This window comes from Salvelinus sp. IW2-2015, linkage group LG20 (genome assembly GCF_002910315.2).
Source record: "Salvelinus sp. IW2-2015 linkage group LG20, ASM291031v2, whole genome shotgun sequence".
In the NCBI taxonomy this organism is placed as follows: domain Eukaryota; kingdom Metazoa; phylum Chordata; class Actinopteri; order Salmoniformes; family Salmonidae; genus Salvelinus; species Salvelinus sp. IW2-2015.
In genome coordinates, this window is record NC_036860.1 from 68,511,150 (window position 1) to 68,534,365 (window position 23,216).

Here is a 23,216-nt window from a genome sequence, read left to right on the forward strand (position 1 = left end):
AACAAACTGACCATACAATATCGTGCATTCAATTCATAATGCTACTGCGTCACCGCCCCTAGGCTGTCAGATCGTATTGATGAGATATTTACCTTCCATTTTATTGAGATATTTTCCTGTTTCATATAAACTAATCCAGGGCCACATGAAAAACTTCAGTCTGCTTTTTTAGACTTTTGTTTTGAACCACTTCCCTGACATGCAGATGACCCATGTCATCTGTATGACCATGAACAGTGTTAGCCCACTGAGCTAAGGCTGGCAATTAAGCATTCAGGTTACAGGCATGGTTCCTATTTATGCAAAAAGATTTCACGGAAGCACTTCTGCTACAATAGTATACTGCCAAGAGGTCTGGACCTCAGTGGCACAGGTGGTACACTACATTCGCAGGGGGCAGATCAAGGGGTTGAGTTTAAATAAGGGTGTACTTATTGGACTTGGCTAAGTGTCAGTCTGACACAATTGTAATTAGTAGTGTAAGCTTTCTTTTCTGTCAAGATCACCTCAACCCTGAACTGTCAATCGATTGAATTACCACCACGCTCAACCCATTGACCAAATCAATGACTGAATCATACAGTAACTGGGACCAATATTGAAGCATCTCATAATTAATCTACAAAAAATGTTTCAAATTGGAACAAATCACACCATCAAATAGGCCACTATTAAACAGGATGTGTTCAGAAACATCCAATGAATGAAACTTCCTATGTCTTTTAGTGTGAGAAATATGGACAGCACAGATTGAATACAAGTGTCTTCATTTTTTTTCCTGCAAACGTGGACAATTTTGCTGTCATTTATCACTCAGATGAGAGAGCAGCTCCACTAGATGAATTGGGAGACTGAACAGACATGGAGGAGAGAAGGCTGACTGCTGTGCTGGAATGATGGGTGTGCACACCACGAAAGGGAGTGCACAGGACAAAACTGTCTGTGGATTATGCTGACGCTCGGCACATCCCTCTTCTACAGTCTATGCCTAATCAATCTGAAGTTAGAGAAGGGAGAGGGGTTAGATTTTATAAAGACCTGGCCTAACAGGAAGAAAATATTTTTTACAGCACCAACAGGCATTTACACATCAGAAGTAGGCCCAGGCCTGTTATGGGTCACAAGAAACCATCACGTTTAACCCTGTTTATTTGAATATTTGAATATTTGAATATTTGAATAATATTTTTGGTCCATTTGCAAACTCTATATTGTAAGAGTAATGTTAAGCAGTGATGTCAACAAATCTAAATAAACTATACATGATCAATAACTAATAAGCTAATCCATATTTTGTATCTAGTTCTGTATTTTCCTATTTATATCCTGTTTGTTCTGTGAATGTTGTTTTCTTCAGTGCCTGAATATGTGACTTGACTTCTTTCAATTTGTAAGCAGGAGAAGCCCTCTCTCTTTCTCATCCCACAAGCATCCAGCCTTATTTTAATCTAAATAAGAATCAATCTCTTGCCGTGCACCACCCTCCCTCCGTGATTCCCCAGCGCTCACGGTCACAACCTCACTTTTCTCCCACTCCTCCTCTGTCCTTTCTCGCATTCTTACCATGCACCCCCACCCCCCAATGCAAGAACAGCCCACAGAAAATGCATATGTTTGTAATACAGCAATAAATAAGATGAAATATCATGGTGATATAAGTCAGTAGGTGCAGGGCACCTTTCCTATTTGGTGGTCAGAACTTGAGCCTATCTGATTCCTTTTACACAATTTCTTAAAAAACAGACATCACACTGTTCATGCAAGTGTAACCCTATTGACTGTTAAACTTCTCTAAGGAAATATTCCTCATCGGGGCCACATTGTTGTTCATCATGTTTCTCCTGGTAAGAGGAAGGCTCAAGGCTCAACCTTATAACATGAAAGATGGTGAGAGAAAACTTAAGATGTGATAGTGAGAGTGAATGAGATTGAAAAAGGAAGAAAGGGGGGTTATGAAACACTAGGCATAATGTCAGGCCTTCGTTCTGCGCCAGTGACCCGGTGAAAGGAGAGGGAGGGAGTCAAGATGAGGTGGGGGAGGGGCTTCCTTCCTGATGGACAGGAGAAGGGACAGAGGAAGACATAGCAGTGCTGGAGGAGAGAAAAGAGGACTGGACCTCTGGACAAAACAGAAAAGATTGAGGGATAAGAAAGGGACAAGGAGTAAAGTATTATACATATGATTACAAGGGTGTGTTGAGAGAACTAACAAGTTGTGTGTACAGAGAATTCTTCCCCTTGTTACACTGAAACCAAGAGAAGTTTCAAAGGAGTTGGGATGGAATAATGTTTCACATTTCCTTGTTTATGAAGGGTTAAAAACAAATACAGGATTGGACCTGGTTTTAAAACAACTGATTCAATGGTCAGAAAATACAAGACAAATTCAGATAATTACTGTTTAATAATAATATATATTTTTTGAAATCATACATTTTTTTTACAAGAAAAACAGACACGAATGTACAGGAAAATAAAGGAAAGCAGGTATCTTACAAATTAACCCCAAAATGCATCCACTGCAAGTGAATATTTTCTACATCTTTTACTGTAGGCAAATATTCATTAGCTATTTAAATAAAGGGTGAGATTGCCCTCTGGTGGCCAACAGCATACGTTTTGTAAGGAGACTGGCCTCCGTCCCAAATGGCACCCTATAACCTATACAGAGTAATACTTTTGACCAGGACTCATAGCACGCTGGTCAAAAGTAGTGCACTATATAAGGAATGGGGTGCCATTTGGGAGGACCCAAATAGTATAGTGGTGGAATAGAATTAGAATAGATAGAAAGTTATAGCCGAAATAATCCACATTCATCCCATGAAGAAAGATACCATAGACTTATTTACAAACACAACCAAACAAGGCACCACAGAGAACAGCTAAGTTAGGGAGCCATGGGTACAGAGTTAAGACATGACATAAATACCGGAAATACAGAAAAAGCCAGACTGATCTTTCTCATAGGTCATTCATTGAGTGAACCTGGACGAGACCAAAGGTCACAATAGAGTATGTGCTATTAAAGGTGTGCTTTGTCCTGCTTGTACAAAGCAAGAATTCAGTTTGCTTAGTTCTCTTTTTTTGCCATGAAAAATCTAGTTTGGTTGTACCATGATACTGTATTGTGATAACCCTGAAACAGAGGTACTAGAATGATACGGTGGATGATGTGTTGGTTGATACAGAGGATATGGGTCCTGCCAGTAGATCCCTGACTGGGTCAGAGGAGAGATCCTGGAATCCCACATCAGCCGCTGATGGGAACAGATGTACACACTTAATACATGATCACAACAAATACATTTAATAAACACAACAAAGAGAATATACTCACTAGGCGGCAGGTAGCCTAGTGGTTAGAGTGTTGGACTAGTAACAGGAAGGTTGCTAGATCGAATCCCCAAGCTGACAAGGTAAAAACATCTGTTGTTCTGCCCCTGAACAAGGCAGTTAACCTACTGTTCCCCGGTAGACCATCACTGAAAATAAAAATAAAATCTTAACTGACTAGCCTAGTTAAATAAAAACAGAAATCAACTCAAAACAATTCATGGGGCAGCGCAGTTAAAAATGTGATTTTCCAATTTTTTAATTCTTCCACACAGAGGTCGAAATAACACTGAAATTGTTAAAATTATGATAATGCCCTTTTTGTAAGAGCTGTTTGATTTTAAAAAATGCCTGGAATTTCAGCCCGTTCAGGTGGGATGGAACTTTTGGCCCACATCATGACTTCACAAGGTGATCTGCTTAGAATAGACCAATGACTGTTCATCTGGGTAAGGGGGTAGGCTCTAGACCACAGGTGTCAAACTCATTCCACGGGGGGCCGAGTGTCTGCGGGTTTTCGCTCCTCCCTTGTACTTGATTGATGAATTAACATCACTAATTAGTTAGGAACTCCCCACACCTGGTTGTCTAGGGCTTTATTGAAAGGAAAAACCAAAAACCTGCAGACACTAGGCCCTCCGTGGAATGAGTTTGACACCCCTGCTCTAGACCATCCTATCAGGGATGTGTATGCAAATATCTTCAAATTTGCTTCCTAACACCCACAAGATCAGACTGAACATTTCAACAGCCAAAGGAGGCTCAGGGAATAAAATGATCCAAATATATTAGTTATTTTTCATTAAATAAACAGTGATATATTAGACATAGTGATGATTTAAAAATCAAAATAAAGACTGCACGAGGTCTTTAATAAGTCAAGAAGTGTTCAGCAGGGAGAAAACGTTTTGAAACAGAATGAAAGGGGAAGGTACTACCTAAATTGAAACAGATTTGAATTTTCTGTTGCAAAGGTTCTGCCCTACTGAACACGACCCTGAGAACCACTACACCCATCCATCCAGACATGCCCTTACCCAATCTGCTGCTTGTCTCCTTCACCAGTAGCTGAGACTGTTCCTGTATGGACAGCAGCTCCCTGACCATCTTACACTGGGTGTCCATCTATGGAGGAACATAGATGTTGTTTTTTTTAAATTACGTGTATAGCTAGCGAACCACGTTTTAAGAGGGTGATATAAGCTTTTCACAACTTGAACAGTAATAAACACCGGCCTTCGATATGCACCCATCGACAACAAAAGCCAGGGCAGCACCGTAGTTGAGGCAAATAAACGCTCGGGCTAGGCAATATGGCCAAAATATGTCAAAATACTTTATTGTATATATAAAAAAAAATGTATACAATTTCTAAATATGCTTTATGAGTAGTGCATGACTCTAGCGTGGCAACAGGTTGTGGTCCATCTTGGTTTAGTTGTAAAATTCTTTGGTATCAGGCTGTATTGCCAGCTAAGTAGCAATTAGCGGCTAACACAATTTGTTTGAGGCATAAATCTCTAAAAAAAGACAAACTGTTTGCAGACACTAAGATACAAACTAATAGTGTAATTGTAGAATGTTTGTGGATTTACATAAAGCAAAGTGGAAAGCAGCATCGTTGTCAACAATATCTTGTTGCATTTGCAGCGTTGACCATGCAGACTGTCACTGCGAGTGAACGGCTAGTATTTTAACTTGTGACTCGTGGTAGAACAAAAACAGGTCTCCTTGAGTGACAATTGGCTGGGTGTGTGTGGAAGGAGAGAGAAGACTCAAATAGCAAACGGAGTAAACTGACATTACACACGGAGGAGTGGAGTAACATTTAAACAAATCAAACATTAAAAATACTGGTATACAAAGATAAACTAAAGACCCAAACTCGTCTGACGTTTTATGTTAGATTCATTAACACACACAAGGGTGTGATAAAAATTGAGAAAAAATAATTGCTCTACCCTGAAGGCAAGTGTGGACACTGTTCAGACACATTAGCAGTCAAAAAAACGGAGATTGCATTGGAGCTATAATGTGTGCACTGCAGCTACCATCTTTTACTTTCTGAGCATGGGACATGGAACACTGAGGGGGAAATCTAACTTCCACTTCAGTCAAATGTATATTTATTCGTAGTCTATCATTGTAGTCCTTCAACTTTAAGCATCAGCTGTCAGAGCAGCTTACCGATCATTGCACCTGTACACAGCCCATCTGTAAATAGCCCACCCAACTACCTCATCCCAATATAATTGTTTTGCTCCTTTGCACCCCATTATCTCTACTTGCACATTCATCTTCTGCACATCTATCACTCCGGTGTTTAATTGCTAAATTGTAATTATTTCGCCACTATGGCATATTTATTGCCTTACCTCCCTAATCTTACTACATTTGCAAACACTGTATATAGACTTTTCTATTGTGTTATTGACTGTACGTTTGTTTATCCCATGTGTAACTCTGTGTTGTTTGTGTCGCACTGCTTTGCTTTATCTTGGCCAGGTCGCAGTTGTAAATGAGAACTTGTTCTCATCTGGTCTACCTGTTTAAATAAAGTTTAAATAAAAAATGACATCAATGCATGACTAAGTGAAAATCTGACTTAAATGCAAGTTAAGATTTGCCCAATAGAACATTTAAATAAATAAAAAACTCCAAAAGGCTTTTTTCCTGGACACAAAGCCAAATACTGGACAACAAAACTATTGCGACAGAGATTCTCCATTGAGCTTGCTTTTAGTCTAGGACTAATCTGTGTCCAAGAAACCATCCCCAAGTGGTATAATACTAGTTTGTCCGTATTACCACCATGTCCATAGTGGACAGTACAGGCTGCTGTCTGCAGAGCAGGCTGTGGTAATCAGGTTTGTTCTGGATGAGCTGGCTCTGTGAGGACTGGGCCAGGCAGCTAGGGTCTAACGTCACCCCCTTCTCCTTGCACTGCTCCACTTGCCTGCAAAGGGAAAGAAGATGAGATATACCGACACATTTACACTAGGCAAAAACCATGGTCCTAAAATGGGCTGTAGCCAACTCTTGTATCGTTATCATGCCATTCTGAACAATGAACAATCATTGGGGGAAGATCAGCTTTAATATTACAGATAGATGGTAGCTTCCATCAATGTAATTGTCTGCATAACTTCCGATCCTCCATCCATATCTATTTTATATATATACACACACAACCAGCCAAAAAGTTACCTACACATTCAAGGGTTTTCAATTTTTTACTATTTTCTACAAGACATCAAAACTATGAAATAACAGATATGAAATCAAAATATATTTATATTCTTCAAAGTAGCCACCCTTTGCATTGACAGCTTTGCACTCTTGGCATTCTCTCAACCAGCTTCACCTGTAATGCTTTTCCAACAGTCTTGAAGGACTTTCCACACATGCTGAGCACTTGTTGGCTACTTATCCTTCACCCTGCGGTCTACTCATCCCAAATCATCTCAATTCTGTTAAGGTCGAGTGATTGTGGAGGCCATGTCATCTGATGCAGCACTCCATCACTCTCCTTCTTGGTCAAATAGCCCTTACACAGCCTGGAGGTGTGCTGGGTCATTTTGTCCTGTTGAAAAACAAATGATAGTCCCACTAAGCACAAACCAGATGGGATGGCGTATTGCTGCAGAATGCTGTGGTAGCCATGCTGGTTAAGTGTGCCTTGAATTCTAAATAAAATCACTGACAGTGTAACCAACAAAGCACCCCCACACCACCTCCATGCTTCACGGTGGGAACCACACATGCAGAGATCATCCGTTCACCTACTCCGCGTCTCACAAAGACACGGCGGTTGGAAACAAAAATCTCAAATTTGGACAGCTTTCCACCGGTCTAATGTCCATTGCGCGTGTTTCTTGGTCCAATCAAGTCTCTTCTTCTTATTGGTGTCCTTTAGTAGTGGTTTCTTTGCAGCAATTCGACCATGAAGGCCTGATTCACGCAGTCTCCTCTGAACAGTTGATGTTGAGATGTGTCTGTTACTTGAACTCTGCAAAGCATTTATTTGGGCTGCAATTTCTGAGGCTGGTAACTCTAATGAACTTATCCTCTGCAGCAGAGGTAACTCTGGGTCTTCCTTTCCTGCGGCGGTCCTCATGAGAGCCAGCTTCATCATAGCGCTTGATGGTTTTTGCGACTGTACTTGAAGAAACTTTCAAACTTATTGAATTTTTCCCGGATTGACTGACCTTCATGTCTTAAAGTAATGGACTGTCGTTTCTCTTTGCTTATTTGAGCTGTTCTTGCCATAATATGGACATGGTCTTTTACCAAATAGGGCCATCTTCTGTATACCACCCTACCTTGTCACAACACAACTGATAATGCTCAAATGCATTAAGGAAAGAAATAACACAAATGAACATTTAACAAGGCACACCTGTTAATTGAAATGCATTCCAGGTTGAGAGAATGCCAAGAGTTTGCAAAGCTGTCATCAAGGCAAAGGGTGGTTACTTTGAAGAATCTCAAATATACTTAACAAACACTTTTTTGGTTACTAAATGATTACATATGTGTTATTTCATAGTTTTTAATTGGGATGCACAATATAAAAATCGGTGAACATAGCGGAATCGGCCGATATTAGCTAAAATGCCAACATCAGTATCGGCCGATGTGTAGTTTAACGCCGATGTGCAAAACCAATGTCAAATCTGACGTGCATACCTATATAATGTAGGTACATGACATAATGACTGCACATAAAATGTAACGCTACACATGCAACACAGCATTCCTAACCTAGCCCACAATGTCTGTTGTGTGGATCGAGCAGTCAACAAGTCGAGCAGTCATTTGAAAGAGTAAGAACATTTCAGCGAGACAACTCAAAGGCGAAACCCATTAACACCAAGATAATGAAATTCATTGCCCATGACAAGAAAACGTTCCCTGTCGTGGGTGATGTTGGCTTTCGCGACTGGTCAAGCACAGGTACACACTAACGTTACCAAGTGCGAAATGTTTCAGATGTCACCCTACCGGAGTTACACAGTAATAGCGTGTCACTGCTATTAGCTTCACGACATAGTATGGAACGCCGTTTGGGTCTTTGCGTGTCAAAAAAGATACACATCAAATAACACTATTTGCCGTGTTTTTAATTTGACATGTCAAATAACAGTTCTATTATATAATTTTGTGTGTTCTGAATTTGCACGTGCAAGCTAAGCGCCACCACTACTATCAGTAGCATTGTCAAAGCTGTACAAAAAAAAGTCTGCAAACAAGCCACGAACGATGTGTTCACAATACTTTATAACGTACGCGGTATTATTTGTTCGGCTAGCTTCATCTGGCTAGTGAGGCTCGACCGGACCGGGTTATGTGGAATTTGTGGACTGCCTTCAAAATAAAAGTACATATTTGAAAGTGATGCAGAAGGTTACGATTGGTGGAATCATGCCATATTTAGACTAATGTTAAACAAGGTTGTGAAGCAATGAAATGGGGTATCAGTCTAATCGGTGACACCCACAGAACACAACTGTGAAGAGTTTACGCAAATATTAGCGTTGTAGGTCTTATCACGGGACTGTGACTGCGTGATATCACCTCCCCAGTCAACCTATTGTGTGTATTGACATTCCTATTGCACTGTACAGCTTTACCTAAGGATTGGGGATCAATGAAATGGGGTATCAGTCTACGCAATAACCAAGTTATTTTTTCCCAACATCTTCCTCAGAGTTATCAGACTCCAAAACATCCATGCAGTATTGTTTTTCCTCGGGAATAGTGTTCAATACACATAGGTTGACAATAAATGTCCCGCAATAAGAGCTACGACGCTAATGTTCTCTGGGTGTCACTGAGTAGACCGATAACCCGTCATTGATCCACAATCCATAGGTAAGGCTGTACAGTGAAATAAGTATGCCCCCAATGGAATTCTGAAGTATAATACATCCAGTGTGATTTCAACAGATGTCAAATTAACAAAATTATCTTTTGTTGATTTTATAGGAAACATTCCAACCTCGTTTAGCATGATGCATTCAATTATGGCATAATTATACCATTTGTATTAATTTGCATCACTGTCTTTTATTTTGAAGACTAACCGCAAAGTCCACTATTGTGGCAAATCCTTATTGTGGCTAGGTGGGTGCGACCACCATTAATCAAATAAGAACTGTCTTATGAATTAGGGTTATTTTAGATGACACCTCGCTATATAGTTAGCTAGCTAACTATAACTACTGAAACAAATGTCGTTTGGTATGTTTTTGGGGAAGAACATTGTTTGCATCCATGAGCATGAGCTAGCTTTTTTTTAATGACCAGCACCGTAGGTGCGCGAGACAACTTTTCCAGCATCATAACATACGTATCGATGAATCGTTGTGATGTGTGAAATACCAGTGAGTGTAATCAATGTGTAATAACTACGTAAAAAAAAAAAAAAAACGTTAAATTATTATGTGACGTGCAGTCATATTCAGGGCGTGATTGGTCAACAGGCTGATTTGACACGTCAAATAGTGTTAGTGGATTTTTTTTGACACGCAGAGACCCAAATGGCGTTCATTAGAAATCCTGATTGAGAATGAAACGACTGAACAAACGAAGAATGAAACAGCACAGCAAGTAAGTGGAAGAAATAGGTTTTGATTATGTTTTACTGGTAATGGGGACATACGTAAATGCCAACAAAATAACTTTTTGGTCAGTGTGGTGTGTGTAACCTTTTTATTTAAATAGGCAAGTCAGTTAAGAACAAATTCTTATTTATAATGACGGCCTACCCAGGCCAAACCCGGACAACGCTGGGCCAATTGTGCGCTGCCCTACGGGATTTCCAATCACAGCCGGATGTGATAGAGCCTGTATTCGAACCAGGGACTGTAGTGATACCTCTTGCATTGAGATTAGAAGTCGACCGATTATGATTTTTCAACGCCGATACCGATTATTGGAGGACCAAAAAAAGCCGATACCGATTAAATCGGACGATTTATATTATATCTGTAATAATGACAATTACAACAATACTGAATGAACACTTATTTTAACTTAATATAATACTATATAAAAATCGTCTCAAATAAATAATGAAACATGTTCAATTTGTTTAAATAATGCAAAAACAGTGTTGGAGAAGAAAGTAAAAGTGCAATATGTGCCATGTAAAAAAGCTAACATTTAAATTCTTTGCTCAGAACATGGTGGTTCCTTTTAACATGAGTCTTCAATATTCACAGTTAAGAAGTTTTAGGTTGTAGTTATAGGACCATTTCTCTCTGTACCATTTGTATTTCATATACCTTTGACTATTGGATGTCCCTATAGGCACTATAGTATTGCCAGCCTAATCTCGGGAGTTGATAGGCTTGAAGTCATAAACATCGCTGTATTCAAGCATTGCGAAGGCTGCTGGCAAACGCAGGAAAGTGCTGTTTGAATGAATGCTTACGAGCCTGCTGCTGCCTACCACCGCTCAGACTGCCCTATCAAATCATAGACTTAATTATAATATAACACACAGAAATATGAGCCTTAGGTGAAACCCGGAAATGACCATTTCGATAACAAAATGTTTATTCTTTCAGTGAAATACGGAACCGTTCTGTATTTTAATCGAACGGGTAGCATCCATAAAGTCTAAATATTGCTGTTACATTGCACAACCTTCAATGTTATGTCATAATTATGTAAAATTCTGGCAAATTAATTACGGTCTTTGTTAGGAAGAAATGGTCTTCACACAGTTCGCAACGAGCCAGGTGGCCCAACTGCTGCATATACCCTGACTCTGCTTGCACAGAACGCAAGAGAAGTGACACAATTTCCCTAGTTAATATTGCCTGCTAACATTAATTTATTTTAACTAAATATGCAGGTTTAAAAAATATATACTTGTGTATTGATTTTAAGAAAGGCATTGATGTTTATGGTTATGTACATTGGTGCAACGACAGTGTTTTTTTCACGAATACGCTTGTTAAATCACCCGTTTGGCGAAGTAGGCTGTGATTCGATGATAAATTAACAGGCACCGCATTGATGATTTGCAACGCAGGACAAGCTAGTTAACCTAGTAATATCATCAACCATGTGTAGTTAACTAGTGATTATGTGAAGATTGTTTTTTAAGTTTAATGCTAGCTAGCAACTTACCTTGGCTCCTTGCTGCACTCGCGTAACAGGTGGTCAGCCTGCCACGCAGTCTCCTCGTGGAGTGCAATGTAATCGTCTGATTACCGATTGTTATGAAAACTTGAAAATCGGCCCTAACTAAATCGGCCATGCCGATTAATCGGTCGACCTCTAATTGAGATGCAGTGCCTTAGACCACTGCGTCCATGTGTGTTAACTATTTAACACTGTACTAGAATGCTTAAAAGGCCGCATTGGCAAGGAAAATATTGGATATCAGTATAGGCCAAAAATGTCATATCGGTGCATCACTAGTTGATGTCTTCACTATTATTCTACAATGTAGAAAATTGTTTTTAAAAAACAAAGAAACCGTGGAATGGAGTTGTGTCCAAACGTATGACTTGTACTGTATGCATGTATACACACACAACATTTAAAAAATAGATTTTCCTTTATTATTTTCCACTAACCCTCCCTTAATTGGAGTAAACTAATGAACAGCACTTAGGCTTCTACTTCCAGCTTATACACACTTCACGGACACAATCTATTTTACAATAGTTACATTTTGTTCGTTTTTAGTCCCGGCCTTCCTCTACCCTCAACCTCTCCCAACTTCTATTTGCCATATATTTTTAACTGTGTTGTTTCACAAAAGTTCTGAACCTATCTATATACACTACCGTTCAAAAGTTTGGTGTCACTTAAACATTTACATGAAAACATACATGAAATTAATTGCAAAATGAATAGGAACAATACTCAAGACTTTGACAAGGTTATAAATCAATTATTTTTAATTGAAAGTGTCCTTCAAACTCTGCTTTCGTCAAAGAATTATCCATTTACAGCAATTACAACCTTGGCATTCTAGTTATCAATTTGTTGAGGTAAACTGAAGAGATTTTACCCCATGCTTCCTGAAGCACCTCCCACAAGTTGGATTGGCTTGATGGGCACTTCTTACGTACCATACAGTCAAGCTGCTCCCACAACAGCTATATAGGGTTGAGATCCGGTGACTGTGCTGGCCACTCCATTATAGACAGAATACCAGCTGACTGCTTCTTTCCTAAATAGTTATTGCATAGTTTAGAGCTGTGCTTTGGGTCATTGTCCTGTTGAAGGAGGACATTTGCTCCAATTATGCACCGTCCACAGGGTATGGCATGGCCTTGCAAAATGGAGTGATAGCCTTCCTTCTTCAAGATCCCTTTTACCCTGTACAAATTTCCCATTTTCCCACCACCAAAGCACCCCCAGACCATCACATTGCCTCCACCATGCTTGACAGATGGCGTCAAGCACTCCTCCAGCAGCTTACATTTTTCTGCATCTCACGAATGTTCTTTGTGATCCAAACACTTCAAACTTAGATCCGTCTGTCCATAACACTTTTTCCCAATCTTCCCCTGTCCAGTGTGTGTTCTTTTGCCCATCTTTTCTTTTTATTGGCCAGTCAGTTACGGGTTTTTCTTTGCAACTCTGCCTAGAAGGCCAGCATCCCGGAGTCGCCTCTTCACTGTTGACGTTGAAACGGGTGTTTTGCGGGTACTATTTAATGAAGCTGCCAGTTGAGGACTTGTGAGGCGTCTGTTTCTCAAACGAGACACTAATGTACTTGTCCTCAAGCTCAGTTGTGCCCCGGGGCCTCCCACTCTTTCTATTCTGGTTAGAGCCCGTTTGCGCTGTTCTGTGAAGGGAGTAGTACACAGCATTGTACGGGATCTTCAGTTTCTTGGCAATTTCTCACATGGAATAGCCTTCATTTCTCAGGAACAAGAATAGACTGATGAGTTTCAGAAGAAAGTTATTTGTTTTTGGCCATTTTGAGCCTGTAATCGAATCCACAAATTCTGATGCTCCAGATATTCAACTCAGATACTAAAGGCCAGTTTTATTGCTTCTTTAAATTGGAACAAGTTTTCAGCTGTGCTAACAATTGCAAAATGGTTAATGATCAATTAGCCTTTTAAAATGATAAACTTGGATTAGCTAACACAACGTGCCATTGGAACACAGGAGTGATGGTTGCTGATAACGGGCTTCTGTACGCCTCTGTAGATGTAACAGTATAACTTTAGTCCGTCCCCTCGCCCCGACGCGAACTAGGGACCCTCTGCACACATCAACAACAGTCACCCACGAAGCATCGTTACCCATCGCTCCACAAAAGCTGCGGCTCTTGCAGAGCAAGGGGAACCACTACTCCAAGGTCTCAGAGCAAGTGACGTCACCGATTGAAAGGCTATTAGCACGCACCACCGATAACTAGCTAGCCATTTCACATCCGTTACACTGATACTCCATTCAAAATCAGCCGTTTCCAGCTACAATAGTCATTGACGTTTCCAGCTACAATAGTCATTGACAACATTAACAATGTCTAGACTGCATTTCTGAACAATTTGATGTTATTTTAAATGGATTAAAAAAAAGTGCTTTTCTTTCAAAAACAAGGACATTTCTAAGTGACCCCAAACTTTTGAACGGTAGTGTACATTTTAGACACAGTATATTTTAAATTTGTTATTAGTCCCAACCGTCTCCCATATTTTATATTTTTCCCCACTGTCCTGTGATACTTCACAAAAGTTCTGAACTATTCTATTATCAGTTTCTACAGATTGTAAATTAAAGATAATACATTTAGAAAAAAAATGTGTTTATTATATTACTGATCAACTGACTAAGACTTCAAAATCACCCAGTATCTGCAGCGTTAGCTCCAGGTAAATGTTGAAATTCTTCTGCCATTCCTGGACCTGTGACCAAAAACAAGCTACATATGGACAGTACAAAAATAAATGATCTAACGGTCTCTTTGCAGCAAAATCGGCAAAGCTGGGAAGGTTGTATGCCCCATACACAGTTGAAGTCGGAAGTTCACATACACCTTAGCCAAATACATTTGGAATCAGTTTCACAATTGCTGACATTTAATCAGAGGAAAAATTCCCTGTTTTAGGTCAGTTAGGATCACCACTTTATTTGAAGAATGTGAAATGTCAGAATAATAGTAGAGAGAACGATTTGTTTCATCACAGTCCCAGTGGGTCAGAAGTTTACATACACTCAATTAGTATTTGGTAGCATTGCCTTTAAATTGTTTAACTTGGGTCAAACGTTCCGGGTAGCCTTCCACAAGCTTCCCACAATAAGTTGGGTGGATTTTGGCCCATTCCTCCTGACAGAGCTGGTGTAACTGAGTCAGGTTTGTATGCCTCCTTGCTTGCACACGCTTTTTTAGTTCTGCCCACATATTTTCTATAGGATTGAGGTCAGGGCTTTGTGATTGCCACTCCAATACCTTGACTTTGTTGTCCTTAAGCCATTTTGCCACAACTTTGGAAGTATGCTTGGGGTCATTGTCCATTTGGAAGACCCATTTGCGACCAAGCTTCAACTTCCTGACTGATGTCTTGAGATGTTGCTTCAATATATCCACAATTTCCTGCCTCATGAAGCCATCTATTTTGTGAAGTGCACCAGTCCCTCCTGCAGCAAAGTATCTCCACAACATGATGCTGCCACCCCCGTGCTTCACAGTTGGGATGGTGTTCTTCGGTTTGCAAGACTCCCCCTTTTTCCTCCAAACATGATGACGGTCATTATGGCCAAACAGTTCCATTTTTGTTTCATCAGACCAGAGGACATTTCTCAAAAAAGTACGATATTTGTCCCCATGTGCAGTTGCAAACCGTAGTCTGGATTTTCTATGGCTGTTTTGGAGCAGTCACTTCTTCCTTGCTGAGCGGCCTTTCAGGTTATGTCGATATAGGACTCGTTTTACTCTGGATATAGATACTTTTGTACCCGTTTCCTCCAGCATCTTCACAAGGTCCTTTGCGGATGTTCTGGGATTGATTTGCACTTCTCGCACCAAAGTACGTTCATCTCTAGAAGACAGAACACGTCTCCTTCCTGAGGGTTATGACGGATGCGTGGTCCCATGGTGTTTATACTTGCATTACTATTGTTTGTACAGATGAACGTGGTACCTTCAGGCATTTGGAAATTGCTCCCAAGAATGAACCAGACTTGTGGAGGTCTACAACTTTTTTTTCTGAGGTCTTGGCAGATTTCTTTTGATTTTCCCATGATGTCAAGCAAAGAGGCACTGAGTTTGAAGGTAGGCCTTGAAATGCATCCACAGGTACACCTCCAATTGACTCAAATGATGTCAATTAGCCTATCAGAAGATTCTAAAGCCATGACATAATTTTATGGAATTTTCCAAGCTGTTTAAACGGCACAGTCAACCTAGTGTATGTTAACTTCTGACCCACTAGAATTGTAATACAGTGAGTTATAAGTGAAATAATCTGTCTGTAAACAATTGTTGGGAAAAGTACTTGTGTCATGCACACAGTAGATGTCCTAACCGACTTGCCAAAACTATAGTTTGTTAACAAGAAATTTGTGGAGTGGTTGAAAAACGAGTTTTAATGACGCCAACCTAAGTGTATGTAAACTTCCGACTTCAACTGTATGTATGTATAACATTCTATTGGTTGTAAGATTTTTGTGTAAGAATTTTTCAATAAAAAATTAAGTTGTGTATCAGTTTTTAAACCTTGTGCCATGGAACCGGTACATCGAAAATCTCTTCCCAAGTATTTAGCAACAGCTGTGAATTTTGGGGTCCTTAACTGAAACGGGTATATATTTTTTATTTATCACAACGTTCTTTAATGCAGGGCCGACAGACTAGTTCCTTACTTATTCCCCCTTCCACTTGCCTCTTCCATTTTTTCAGAAATGCTGCAATTAGTTAGTTGTAATTTTGGGTAGAGCAGACATTTCCATATATTTTTGTTAGCTGTATGTGTGACAACTCCACCAGTCCTATTTATTCTATAATCTTTGTAAATTTAATTTAAAACATTGAACCACAATATTTGTTGTATGATTGTCTTTTCCAGTGGATTTAACTGAAATTGCAACCAAATTTCGATGGCTTGTTTTAAAAATGCAGATATTTTGGAGATTTCGTTTTTCACATAACCGAAATTGAGAGGTTGTAATCTGAATAAAGGGAAAAAGGCCATTCTTGAACATGGGGCGAGACTTTCTTATTAATTTGCTAGAGAACCAGTTCAGACTTATGTATAACGTTTTAATTTTAACGTTTTAATTTTGTCTGGCTTGCCATTCCAAATAAAATGTAATATTTTTTGGCCATATAATTTAACAAAAAGCAGGTCGCTAGGTGTAGGCAAGACCATAAGCAAATAGGTAAACTGGGATATGACTGAAGAGTTAATCTGAGTGATTTTTCCAGAAATAGCCAGGTGTTATCCTTTCCATGGTAGCAAGATATTATCTATATTTTTGCTAACTTTCTATTAAAAAGCTATTGAGTGAGATCATTTTCTTTCTTTCAGGACATATATACCGAGTATGTCCACATCCCCGTCAGACCATTTTATTGGTAAACTACACAGTAATGTAAAAGTAAATTTTTTTTTGTGATCAATACGTAATATAGTACACTTATCATAATTTGGTTTTAATCCAGATAGATACTTTTTCTTAACCTATATCCTCTATGAGGCTGTGGAGGTTTCCAAATTGTGGATTTAAAAGGAAACATGACCTTTGTTTTCAAGCCCTGGATTACTAACCCCTTAATATTATTGTTGGATCTAAATTTTAACAGCTAACATTTCAATGGCAATAATAAATAGAAATGTTGATAGTGGACAACCTTGTTATACTCCTCTTGACAGTTTAAAACTTCCTGAGAAGTAGCCATTATTTATGATTTTACACATAGGGTTACTGTACATGACTTTAACCCATTTTATAAAAGAGATTCTCCAAAATTGAAATATTCCAGGCATTTATATATAAACTCCAGTCATACTTTATCAACGCCTTTTCAAAGTCAGCTATGAATACCAGGCCTGGTTATTGATAGCTGACTTTGGCTAATGCCCAAATTGGACTGAAGCACCAGGCACATGAGAAGAAAAATCTCTTTGGACAACCTGAAACTTGGAGCATGGTGAGTGCAGAACAAGAGTGAACAAGTGCATGTAATTTGTATGCGTGTGTGTGTGAGAATGTGCTCACCTGGCCAATTCTTCAGCTTTACTCCGGTGCTTGTCTAACAGGGACTTCCAAGATGCACTCTCAGCCTGCAGCCTGGAATCACACAGATGGAATAAAAACAGACAATATTTATTCATTACAGGCACGCACACACACAGTGACGAGGAAGTCAGTTACCTGTGTATAGCCTTCCTGGTCTGCTCCATGGTGTTCTGCATTGCAGTGTCACTAACGAGAAAGAGACAGTCAAAAGGGAGCCATAACAGATGACTGAATGAATACAGAAAGGGCTGAACTAGAAATAAAGGACAATACAGAAGAATGACAGCCCTTTTTCTCTTGGGCTGTGCCGATACCAGTATCACAATATTATTTCCATGCCAAAAACACAAAGCCTTCCTTTAAAAACCTGCTGTATGTAAAATATTGTGTTCTATAGCTTGGGGGGGGGGGGGACTCTGGATGACATGACGCTGCTTGTTTCCAACATTAGGGTTGTTTTCCTAAAGAAGTTAAATCTGTTTTCGTGTTTTGTTTCCTTGCCATGATACTGACTAGTATCGCGATACTCGGATCTCCTGGCCTCATTTGTCTCACGTTAAAGGATTAGAAAAAAAAAAAATCAGTGCTGGAATAATAAGCGTAAAATAGAATGCTCAGGAAAAAGGTAAGTATGTGGGCTAGGGGGCAGTATTTTCGTTTTTGGCTAAAAAACGTACCCATTTGAAACTGCCTATTTCTCAGCCCCGAAACTAGAATATGCATATAATTGTCAGATTAGGATAGAAAACACTCTAAAGTTTCCACAACTGTCAAAATTTTGTCTGTGAGTTTAACAGAACTGATATTGCAGGCTAAAACCTGGGAAAATCCAATCAGCAAGTGCCTCTGTTTTTGAAACCTCTCTGTTTTTATGCATCCCTATTACCCATTTAAAGGGTATCAACCAGATTCCTTTTGCTATGGCTTCCCTAAGGTGTCAACAGCCTTTAGACATAGTTTCAGGCTTTTATTTTGAAAAATGAGCGAGAACGACCACATTGCGTAAGTGGATAGGTGGAAAACCAACACTCCCGGTTGATATATTATCGAATAGATATTTGAAAAACAAACCTGAGGATTGATTATAAAAAACGTTTGACATGTTTCTGTGGCATTATGGATATTATCTGGAATTTTTGTCTGCGTTGTCGTGAACGCTTTTTCCTGTGGATTTCTCAGCATAACGCGCGAAACGAACGGAGGTATTTGGATATAAAAATATCTTTATGGAACAAAAGGAACATTTGTTGTCTAACTGGGAGTCTCGTGAGTGAAAACATCCGAAGATACATAAGGTAAACAATTAATTTGATTGCTTTTCTGATTTTCGTGACCAAGTTCCTGATGCTAAGTGTACTTAATGTTTTGTCGAGCGATCGATAAACTTACACAAACGCTTGTATTGCTTTTGCTGTAAAGCATAATTTCAAAATCTGAGACGACAGGTAGATTAACAACAGGCTAAGCTGTGTTTTGCAATATTGCACTTGTGATTTCATGAATATGAATATTTTCTAGTAATATTATTTGACTGTGGAGCTATGCTATGCTATGCAGCGTTGCTGATGACAATTATCCCGGATCCGGGATGGGTTGTTCAGAAAGGTTAAGGACGTTAAGTCAGTGAACAAAATTAGGTTGAGGGCTGTGACGAGACAGCCTTACCTGGCTGTGCTATTGGGAGGTTGCTGACACTGCAGCTCACTGCGTAGATCTTTGGCCAGGCAACACCACCCCTTCTGTACAGCCTCCACTGAAACAGGGAAGAAAATGGTAGTAACGAATTATGTTAACATTATTAGACAAAGTGAATTCGGAAAGTATTCAGACCTTAACTTTTTCAACATTTTCTTCCGTTACAGCCTTATTTTAAAATTAGATAAATTGTCCCCCCCAATCAATCTATACACAAACAGAGCAAAAACAAGTTTGTAGAATTGTTTGCATTTTTTTTTTATCACATTAATATAAGTATTCAGACCCTTTGCTCAGTACTTTGTTGAAGCACCTTTGGCAGCGATTAGAGCCAGGAGTCTTCTTGGGTATGACGCTACAAGCTTGGCACACCTGTATTTGGGGACTTTCTCCCATTCTTCTCCACAGATCCTCTCAAGCTCCGTCAGGCTGGATGGTGAGTGTCGCTGCACAGCTATTTTCAGGTCTCTCTAGAGATGTGCTATTGGGTTCAAGTCAATAGCTATTCAGAGATTTGTCCAAAAGCCACAGTGTCTTGGCTGTGTGCTTAGGGTCCTTGGCTGTGTGCTTAGGGTCCTGTGGGAAGGTGAACCTTCACCCCAGTCGGAGGTCCTGAGCACTCTGGAGCAGGTTTCCATCAAGGATCTCTCTGTACTTTGCTCCATTCATTATTCCCTCGATCCTGACTAGTCTCCCAGTCCTTGCGGCTGAAAAACATCCCCACAGCATGATGCTGCCACCACGCTTCATAGGGATGGTGCCAGGTGGAATCCAGAAGTTAACACTTCGCATTCAGGCCAAATAGTTCAGTATTGGTTTCATCGGACCAGAGAATCTTGTTTCTCATGCGCTGAAAGTCCTTAGGTGCCTTTTGGCAAACTCCAAGCGCGCTGTCATGGACTTTTTACTGATGAGTGGCTTCCGTCCGGCCACTCTACCATAAAGGACTGATTGGTGGAGTGCTGCAGAGATGGTTGTCCTTCTGGAAGGTTCTCCCATCTCCACAAAGGAACTCTGGAGCTCTGTCAGTGACCATCGGGTTCTTGGTCACCTCCCTGACTAAGGCCCTTCTCCCCCAATTGCTCAGTTTGGCCGGCCGGCCAGCTCTAGGAAGAGTCCTGATGGTTCCAAACTTCTTCCATTTAAGAATGGAGGCCACTGTGTTCTTGGGGACCTTCAATGTTGCAGACAATTTTTGGTATCCTTCCCCAGATCTTTGCCTCGACACAATCCTGTCTCAGAGCTCTACGGACAACTCCTTCAACCTCATGGCTTGGTTTTTGATCTGACATACACTGTCAACTGTGGGATCTTATATAAACAGGTGTGTGCCTTTCCAAATCATTTCCAATCAATTGAATTTACCACAGGTGGACTCCAATAAAGTTAAACATTTCAAGGATGATCAATGGAAACAGGATGCACCTAAGCTCAATTTTGAGTCTCATAGCAAAGGGTCTGAATACTTATGTAAATAAGCGATATGTTTTTTTTAAATAAATTTCACTTTGTCATTATGGGGTATTGTGTGTAGATTGATGATTTAAATAAATATTTAATACATTTTAGAATAAGGTTGTAACGTAACAAAATGTGGAAAAATGGAAGGGTCTGCATACTTTCCAAATGGACTGTATGCCTACTGCAAGGCACACAACTTAAGCTCCATTCAAAATACTGCACCGAACCAGTAGGGGGCAGAAGTAAACATTGGATGTTTTTTTTGCTGGATGTCACTATCCAAAACCACTACTTATTTGATAGACGTACAAGGATCCTACCAACCTTGTGTCTGAAGTGACTCTAAACTGCCGTTGGGTGTCGTGCTCAGTGAGTCTTGTAACTTCTTGACTGCCAGCTGGAGACAAAGAGGAGAGAGATGGGACACAAACTCAGATAAATTGTCAGCCAGGATCACATAGACATTGAAATAACCTCTAGGTTGAAGTTAGCCTGACTTTCAAAACATACACAGACACTAGCGAATTGCAATCACTTAAACATACCCTCATAGAAGCCTCCATCAGTTTCTCTAGCCTCTCCTCCTCTGGTAGGGATTGGCTGATTGACCTGCATATAGCTGGATAAGAGGCATTTAGACAGAAGCTTAGCATTTACAGGTTACAAGAGAGCATTTTGTAAATCACTTAGCCCCAATTGTGCCTCCTTCCCATACTGCCATTCATTGTTTTTAAGGGTTAACTTGGGATAGGTGGTTGACTCTAGCCATAGCTTGGAAAGAGTATATGTTTTACGGCTCTAGAAGACGTAAACAATACTCTCTATCCTACCAGACGCTCTGGCTAGTGTCACTCATCCCAGACACCACAACCAATGTTGTCGATATTGAAAAATAAAGGTTTCGGGTCTCACTCTGGGAGGTGTTGGGGAGGGAAGGGAGAGAGCGTCGGTCCCTGGCCGACCTCCTCCAGGATTTCCTTTGTGTGCTGCTGGGGCTCAACGATCGACCCTCTGTTGCAACACCCCCCTCAGGATCCCTTCCATGCCCCTCTTCTCCAGAACACGGCTTCATCTGTATGTCTGTTGTTTGTGACATCTGGATGTTGGTGGTGGTGGAGGCAGGAGTGTGTCTGCAGGGAGATTTGGGGTGAGGAGCTGCTGGGCTTGGACTCCCAGGGCAAACTCTTTTGAGTCCCTGCTGAGGCTTTTCTTCATCGTGGACCTTGATCAACAGACAAAGTGGGCTTTTAGATCATTCGTATGTTATCGTCAGTGCTATGCTAATTTCATCAGCTAACTACCATTTTAGTAAGGTTATATTATGTATATTGGCTCTTATGTGCAACCAAAACCACATAGACCACAACACAATCAGCTGTTGATTGTCTTACCTTCTGGTGTTCAGCAGAGCTGTCGCAGCTGCTGATGACATCATTGAAAAAGAGAGAGGAAGATTAACATAACCACATGAGCATAGTTTATGTTGAAATGGCTAGTTAGCTGTCTATAGACGTGGCTACCACTAGGACTACTTTAAAATAGGGGTTGTTGCCGGTGTTAGCTAGTAGCTAACGTTACCCGGGCAGTGAGGTCGGAAGTTAACGTTARCAAGCTCCTCCTTTGATGTAAAACACAATACGACCCTCTGAGATAGCGCGCTAATTCCACCCAATTCTTCACAGCAAAGTGAATTTCAGGAAAACTTTCAGTATCATTATTAACTAAAAAAGATACAAACCTTTCCGATTGCTTTCCAGAATTAATATCCGCCATACTTATTTTTAAAAATCTACCCGCGCACAAACAAAATCGTCCCCTCCCATTTACAGATATGCATGTCGGGAAATGTAGTGTTGAACGACGTGGCCCACTAGGAGCACCTTTGCACTACTTAGGCTCTAGCTACCATATCTCTGCATGAACCGTCCCTTAAGCAGTTTTTTGGGGGGGACGAGTTGCGTTCTACTCCTCTCAAGATAACAACCAAAGTGTTACCATAATTCAGCTTTTTAAACAACCCATAGTTTTTAGCACGGTTTGGCACCAAATGGAAGCTGAGGTGGCCCCCTGTTATTATATGGAACAAAAAATATAAAGGCAACAAGATTTTACTAAGTTACGGTTCATATAAGGAAATCATTCAATTGAAATAAATTCATTAAGCACTAATTTATGGATTTCACATGATTGGGAATACAGATATGCAATCTGTTGTTCACAAAAAATGTTTTAAAGTAACATGGCACCAACAGACATGGAAGCTCTGCTTCTAGCTCCTAAGCAACATTGCAGACAAGCATTTCGCTACACCCGCAATAACATCTGCTAAATATGTGTATGCGACCAATAAAATGTGATTTGATACCTTTAAAAAAAATTGCCTCAGAATGGGCTTCAGGATCTCGTCATGGTATCTCTGTGCATTACAATTTCCAAAAATAAAATGCAACTGTGTTCATTGTTCATAGCTTATGCCTGTCCATACCATAACCCGACCGCCA

The 23,216-nt window shown here is 40.1% G+C and overlaps 1 protein-coding gene across 3 annotated transcripts; it reads right to left on the reverse strand.

Annotated features, from left to right (window-relative positions):
- Positions 1–2,385: 2,385 nt before the first annotated feature.
- LOC111980834 (kinetochore-associated protein DSN1 homolog) lies at positions 2,386–22,531 on the reverse strand. 3 transcript variants are annotated; one of them, XR_011481827.1, is made up of 12 exons: positions 22,454–22,531; positions 22,107–22,137; positions 21,628–21,937; positions 21,261–21,334; positions 21,040–21,112; positions 19,225–19,312; positions 17,695–17,745; positions 17,539–17,610; positions 6,145–6,292; positions 4,374–4,461; positions 3,341–3,485; positions 3,169–3,260 (listed from the first exon to the last, which is right to left on the reverse strand). XR_011481827.1 is itself a non-coding variant. In XM_024011847.2 (11 exons), the coding sequence occupies exons 1-11, from the start codon at positions 22,486–22,488 to the stop codon at positions 3,154–3,156; spliced, it is 1,077 nt and encodes a 358-aa protein (XP_023867615.1). In that variant the 5' UTR covers positions 22,489–22,530; the 3' UTR covers positions 2,386–3,153. The 3 variants fall into 3 exon arrangements, 2 of the variants coding, with proteins under 2 accessions (XP_023867615.1, XP_023867616.1); XM_024011847.2 differs by lacking the exon at positions 3,341–3,485 and having other exon boundaries at positions 2,386–3,260; positions 22,454–22,530; XM_024011848.1 differs by lacking the exon at positions 3,341–3,485 and having other exon boundaries at positions 2,386–3,260; positions 22,107–22,134; positions 22,454–22,524.
- Between the last annotated feature and the right edge of the window lie 685 nt (positions 22,532–23,216).

Coding starts and splice junctions, on each gene's coding strand:
- LOC111980834 (XM_024011847.2), bottom strand. CDS start 22,488: ATGGCGGATATTAATTCTGGAAAGCAATCGGAAAG. Junction 19,313..21,039: donor AGAGTCACTTCAGACACAAG/GTTGGTAGGATC, acceptor TCCCTGTTTCAG/TGGAGGCTGTACAGAAGGGG. Junction 4,462..6,144: donor TGTCCACTATGGACATGGTG/GTAATACGGACA, acceptor GTTCCTCCATAG/ATGGACACCCAGTGTAAGAT.